The 6446-nt window shown below is 46.0% G+C and overlaps 1 protein-coding gene across 1 annotated transcript; it reads right to left on the bottom strand.

Annotated features, from left to right (window-relative positions):
- Positions 1-3: 3 nt before the first annotated feature.
- Positions 4-6129, bottom strand: LOC121168320 (DBIRD complex subunit ZNF326-like). The gene is made up of 4 exons (XM_040998293.1): positions 6016-6129; positions 3855-3899; positions 212-247; positions 4-119 (listed from the first exon to the last, which is right to left on the bottom strand). The coding sequence occupies exons 1-4, from the start codon at positions 6029-6031 to the stop codon at positions 4-6; spliced, it is 213 nt and encodes a 70-aa protein (XP_040854227.1). The 5' UTR covers positions 6032-6129.
- Between the last annotated feature and the right edge of the window lie 317 nt (positions 6130-6446).

Below are 6446 nucleotides of genomic sequence, written 5' to 3'. Positions count from 1 at the left end.
AATTTACCTGCTACCCCCACCACCACCACTGTGATTGTCCATGCCATATGACTGGTTTAGGTAGGAATCCATGGATCTTTGACCCCCGTAGGATCCATGGCCATACTCTCGATCCATCCCTACAAGAGTTTAAACAGAAAAAAATTAAATGAAGCTCACCTTCATTGGTACTCAAAAAAAGTTTTTAGATAAATATCCTTGTATGTCAGACCTCCATAAGATCCAGGGCCATAATCACGATCCATTCCTAAAAGACAATCAATAAGAACATCTCAGTAAAATGTCCTACTTATTCAGAAAATTTAACATAAGATTTTGCATATCAATTATGCTAATAAATCAAAATATTAAAGTTCAATCACATTAACCATGGGAAGAAAAATATAATAAACTTAAAAGTCAGATTTTCTTACAAAGTCTAATATTTCAAAAAGAACACATATTGTCAATTAAAAGCTTATATGTAGGAATTTCAGGATGGGAATGGGGGTGGGGGGAGGGAGGCTGAGCTATGTGATCAAGTAGTTAAACCACTTTATTCAGGGCCAATGGTGCTCCCTGCTGGTGCACCTGGGAAAGCAGCAGAGGACAAGCCCCTGTTACCCCTGGTTTCTGGCTTTGGACTGGTCCAGCCTTGGTCATTGTGACCATTTTGGGAGTAAAGGGCAGACTAAAGATATCTCTAATTCTGTACTTCATGTAAATAATTTAACCAATATTCATTTGATTAGAAAAATACTTCTTATATGGCTCTGGGTTAGGCACTACAGCATATTACACATAGAAAGAACTAAAAAATACGAAATTCCTGGGCCTAGCACAGTAGCCTAGTGGCTAAAATCCTCACCTTGCTCACACTGGGATCCCATATGGGCACTGGTTCTAATTCTGGCAGCCCCGCTTCCCATCCAGCTCCCTGCTTGTGGCCTGGGAAAGCAGTTGAGGACTGCCTAAAGCCTTGGGACCCTGCACTCACGTGGGAGACCCAGAAGACAGAAGCTCCTGGCTCCTGGCTTTGGATCGTCCCAGCTCCAGCCAAAGCAGTCACTTGGGGAGTGAATCACCGGACAGAAGATCTTTTCTGTCTCTCCAGTTCTGAGTGGGGCCTTAAAATTCCTCTAAATTCATAAAATGACATTCTAGCAAATTTTGCAATTTTTTTAAAATAAAAATGAATTTTTATTGGAAAGGCAGATTTACAGAGAGAAACAGATAACGAAGAGAAAGATCTTGTGTCCACTGGTTCATTCCCCAACTGCCACAATAGCCAGAGCTGAGCTAGAACCATCTGAGTCCCCCAAGCAGGTGCCAGGTCCCCAGGCTTTGGGCCGTCCTTGACTGCTTTCCCAGGTCACAAACAGGGAGCTGGATGGGAAGTGGAGCAGTCAGGACACAACTGATGTCCCTATGGGATCCTAGAGGATACAAGGCGAGCATTTAGCACTGAGTCATAGCCCAAGCCCCAAATTTTGCAATTTTCAACCTAAACTACAGATGGAAACAATATAATTCTTTTGGCAAATTTATAGTGTCATTATCCAAATCAAAAATATATTCTGGGTCCAGCGAGATGTCCTAGTAGTTAATCCTAGCTTTGAATGCGCCAGTTCTAAACCTGGCTGTTCCACTTCCCATCCAGCTCCCTGCTTGAGCATGGGAAAGCAGTTGAGAATAGCCCAAAGCCTTGGGACCCTGCATCCATGTGGGAGGCCCAGAGGAAGCTCCTGGCTCCTGATCACCTCAGCTCCAACTGAGGCGTGGTCACTGGGGGAGTAAAACAGTGGACAGATCTTCTCTGTACAGCTGCCTTTCCAATGAAAATAAATCTTTAAGAAATTCTTCAGCATTCTTTTTACTTAAAGATCTATTTTACTTGTATTTTTTAAGATTTTTATTGTAAAATCAGATATACAGAGAGGAAGATCTTCCATCTGCTGATTCACTCCCCACGTGGCCACAACAGCTGGAGCTAAAGCCAGGAGCCAGCAGCTTCTTCTGGGTCTCCCACATGGGTGAAGAGCCCCAAGGCTTTGAGTTAGGAAAGCAGGAAAGGCCATCTTTTCCTACTTTCCCAGGCCACAAGCAGGGAGCTGGATGTGAAGCAGGTCTACTGGGATCCCGGTGTGTGCAAGGTGAGGACTTTAGCCATTAGGCTACCACACCGAGCCCTTTATTTTTATTTGAGAGGCAAAGTTGCAAAAATAGAGAGGTCTTCCATCCATCTGATAGTTTACTCCCCAAATGACCACAATGACCAGAGCTGAGCTGAGCTGTCCTCACGAGCTTCTTTCAGGTTCCCTGCAAGGGTTTAGGTACATGAAGACTTGGGCCATCTTCTGCTGCTCTCCCAGTCCACAAAACAGTTAACTGGATCAGAAATAAACAGCCAGAGCCAGGACACAAACCAACACCTTTAGAACAATGGCACCACAGATAGAGGGCCACGGAACCCACACTAGCACTCTTTTAATGCACATCAACTGGAGCCAGCACTGTGCCCAGCAGGATCAGCAATGCTTCTAGGCATCCCATATACACACCAGTTGAGTTCCCCTGCTCTAATTCCAATCTGCTTCCTGTTACTGCATCTGGGAAAACAATGGAAGGCCCAAGTGCCACCCACTAGATGTTGCAGCCATCTGGGGAGTGAATCAGTAGATGGAAGACATGTGTGTTTGTATAATTCTCTGTAACTGCCTTTCAAATGATTAAAATACTTTTTAAAAATGCATTGACTACTTTCTGTAAGTTTAGCCTGCATCAAATCCAAAGTTTCTCTTTATCCTTATAAATGATACATAAAAATTAACTACATGATAATAGTTCCCATAAAATAAACATTTTCCTTAGTTTGCTTTAGTTTTTTTTAAAAGATTTACTTATTTATTGGAAAGTCAGATATACAGAGAGGAGAAGAGACAGAGAGGAAGATCTTCTGTCCACTGATTCACTCCCCAAGTGAGTGCAACGGCCGATGCTATGTCGATCCAAAGCCAGGATCCAGGAACTTCTTCCAGGTATCCCACGCGGGTGCAGGGTCCCAAAGCCTTGGACCATCCTCTACTGCTTTCCCAGGCCACAAGCAGGGAGCTGGATGGGAAGCAGAGCTGCCAGGACTAGAACTGGCACCCATATGGGATCCGGTGGAACTTTAGCCACTAGGCCATGCCGCTGGGCCCATGCTTTAGTTTTATCTTGTGAATATATTATACTGTGTAACAGCTGGGTTCTAACCTCTTTGACTTGTTAAGTGCTTTCCTCAGGTCATTATCCAATGAAAGGGACTTAGCTCTAATAACAATCAAGATAACACCCAAGAGTGTTCTCCATATCTCTTGTGATTTTATCTAACTCTATAGTCACAAGTTTAATGTCACGCTTATGTCAATAATCAGTTTTTCACGTAATTCTCCAACCAGTTCTTTATACACTAACATATTTGGAAACACTGAAGAAAATGACCTTAAATCAAGGTCAAAATGCGTTACAACAGAAGCTATATAAAAACAAGCCAATAACCACTTAAGCTACATTACTCAATACCAGAGCTTATTCAACAGAGAACTCAGTACTGTGTACGTCACTTATAGTCACCCAGAGCCTTTGTGAGAAATTTTAAAATTATAATCCAAATAAAATGAACAGAAAATTAAATTACTATGAAAATTTTCTGATTCCAAATTCAAATACTTCATTGGCTATAACACTAAACAATGAGAAGTAACATAAGAGCAAAAATCACGACCGAAATGAAGTAGAACTGCCTTCAGCCTGATGCACGTAAGGGAAAATCCAAATACACTAAATCAACAAATTTAACTGTAAAAAAAAAGGGGGGGGGGGGGGATACTCACCATTAAAACCCTGGTAAGTATTTCTGCAAGGATTGTGTATGTAATCTATGAAGAGACATTTAACAGAGAATTAATAAAATGCATCAAGCTTCCAAACTTATATAAGCATCTATTCATAACAATTTCTTAAATGCCATTAACTCAATTTCTCGCAAAATCGAGATACAAATACTCAACAGTACTCCACTTGGGAAAACATACGTCTCCTTTTTCTTGACTATGCTCGCCAAGTGCAGGTTCATCATCTAATTAAGGAAAAGGAAGGTTTAGCTAATAACACCTGATCCATAATTGCCAAAACAGGAGATCCAATACTGATTTAGTGAGGCACTAGGAGAAAGTTGAGACTCAAATAAGCCCAAAAAAAGCAAAAAACAGAAACATCTGAGAAGTGATTCTATGTAATACAACATTTTTTCAAAGTTAATACTTCTCTTGACCCTTAATTCACTATCTAAAATTTCAAGATCTAATCTAAAAGATGCATATATAATATGTAAGGGTATGAGTGTGGGTTAAATCCATCCACATATGGAAACCATATTATAGCCAATTTCCTTATTAAACCAATTTAACCAATGTTAACTCACCTAGTTAATTTTACAAATACTGAAAGAATGGAGTTTAATACAGTACTCGTTTGTGTACAACAGACTCGTGTTATACTATACACATTAAATGTTGTACAAATACAATGTTGGTCAAATTGCATTTCCCAAAAAAAAAAACATGCTAGCCGAGAACGGACAAAGAGGGAGCGATTTTATCACAAACATTGCTTAGACCTGTAGGAACATGAGGATAATAAAGAATTCTAAGTTCTATAACTTCTTTCAGATATAGAAATCATACTGTTTGTTGGGGGGGGGGGGGGAACAGCCCTTACCGTACCCAGCTCCACCTGCTGACCCCTGCTGGTACCTGAGTCTCGGTCGCCTGAAAACTTACTAAAAGGTTTTTGAATTTCCACCCTAAACTTTGACCATTTCAAGCATTTCATAGTTTAAAGGTATTTATACCATAATGAGTCAAAGCTCAATCAAAACAGACAAAAACATCAGGTACTCCTACCAGCTGAACTTCCTATGTCCGACTGAACAGCATCTATGGAAAGGTTTTTGGGGGTCCCCTTCGGCAGCTTTTACTCTTTGTACAACCAAAATTCAAAAGCTGATTCATCCATATGCCGAGATCACACCCAACTCAGTGTCAAACACGACTTGTTGGTGGCGTTTAGAGTCTTAACAAGTGCTTAGTGAACGGGTTTTATTTAGAAACGCCTGGCTCCGCGGGATTAAACCGCGTTTAATTAATCAAGCCCTTCCCCAAGCTTCCCGACTGCTGCTCCATTTTTTTCCCCCTTGACACCAATGTCTCTAAAAGTTGGGCAAGAGTTGAAGAAAGAAAAGATGAAGCCTCTGTGAATTCTTTCTTTTAACCCCGTGAAACACTCTGAGGCACTGGAGACGGGGATGCCTGGAAGGCACCGTTCCAACACGGTGTTATTTCATCAGTGAAAACAACAGGTCTGAAGGTGAAGGGCACGGCACGCGCGTCCACACACAAGGCCCCAAACACAAGCACTCTGCTGCTCGGAGAGCAACTCCAAGGAGGAATCCACGACGGGTCAGGCCCCTGTGCTACCAGGAAATACCTCGCCTTCCGCGCACGCCGATCGCCGATGGCTTCCCTTTAAACCCATCTTAGAGGCTGCCAAAATCACCGCGTTTAAAAAAAGAAGCTCCGAAAGCGCTCCCCGACAGGAAGAAGCCCGAGGCCGAGCTTTAACGCCCCGGACCGGCCCTCCCCGCCGCCCTCCCCGCAGGGCCGAGGCCCGACAAGCCGCCAGGCCCCGCTCGCCCGTTCGGCGGAACCGGCGAGTCGGAAGCGCTGGGCAATTTCCACGCAGGGGAGCCAGGCAGCGGACAGCCCGAGCACCGGGGCCCGTCCTTCCCCGCACCGAGCTCCCACGTCCCCGGCGGTAACGGGACCCGCGGGGCCCGCCAGGAGGCCGGCTCCGGGCGCCCGGCCCGCGGCGGGCGGCCTCCGGGCCCGCAGAACAAAGCCCACACGGCCATCTTGAGACGGTCCGCGGACCCCCGGCGGAGGCCTCCCGCCTCCCCTCCCCGCGCCGCGGAACCCCGAGAGAGGCCGCGCTTACCGTCGTTGAAGTCCATGGCGGAGGCTCGGGGCTGACGGCGTCGGAGGCTAAGCTTCGGCCGGCGGCGAGCGCCCACACCGCGCGCGGTTCCTCACGAGCTCCACCGAGAGCGGCGCTAAGGGCCCGGACCGCAGGCCACACAGAGGCTGGGGGCGGGGCCTGACGGGCGCCAAAGCGCGGCCCGCGATTGGCTGGAGCGTGCTGGGGGCGTGTCTTAGCGTGGGGGCGGGAAGCCGGCCGCCCGTCCCGCTCCGCCTCCCTGACCCTGGGGAGCAGCCGCCAGCACCCAAGGTAAAAAGGGCGCGCCGCGAGTGGCGACGCCTGAGGGAAAGTGAGCCGGCCATTCTAGAAGAGCGGCTGCGGCCCCGCCATGTTTGAACCTGGCAGGGTTATCTTCCTCCTGCTCCAATGAGTCGAATCACGTGCCTACC

This window comes from Ochotona curzoniae, unplaced genomic scaffold, assembly GCF_017591425.1.
Source record: "Ochotona curzoniae isolate NIBS_2020 unplaced genomic scaffold, NIBS_Ocur_1.0 scaffold_1037, whole genome shotgun sequence".
Lineage (NCBI taxonomy): Eukaryota > Metazoa > Chordata > Mammalia > Lagomorpha > Ochotonidae > Ochotona > Ochotona curzoniae.
The sequence above is the reverse complement of the archived record's forward strand: the minus strand, read 5'-3'. Positions and strand labels throughout refer to the sequence as shown.

What these genes read in the sequence shown, in the direction of transcription:
- LOC121168320 (XM_040998293.1), bottom strand. An exon ending in TACTTACCAGGGTTTTAATG is followed by an intron (nt 248 to 3,854) that starts GTGAGTATCCCC and finishes ATTGTCTTTTAG; the next exon opens with GAATGGATCGTGATTATGGC. An exon ending in TGGCCCTGGATCTTATGGAG is followed by an intron (nt 120 to 211) that starts GTCTGACATACA and finishes AAACTCTTGTAG; the next exon opens with GGATGGATCGAGAGTATGGC.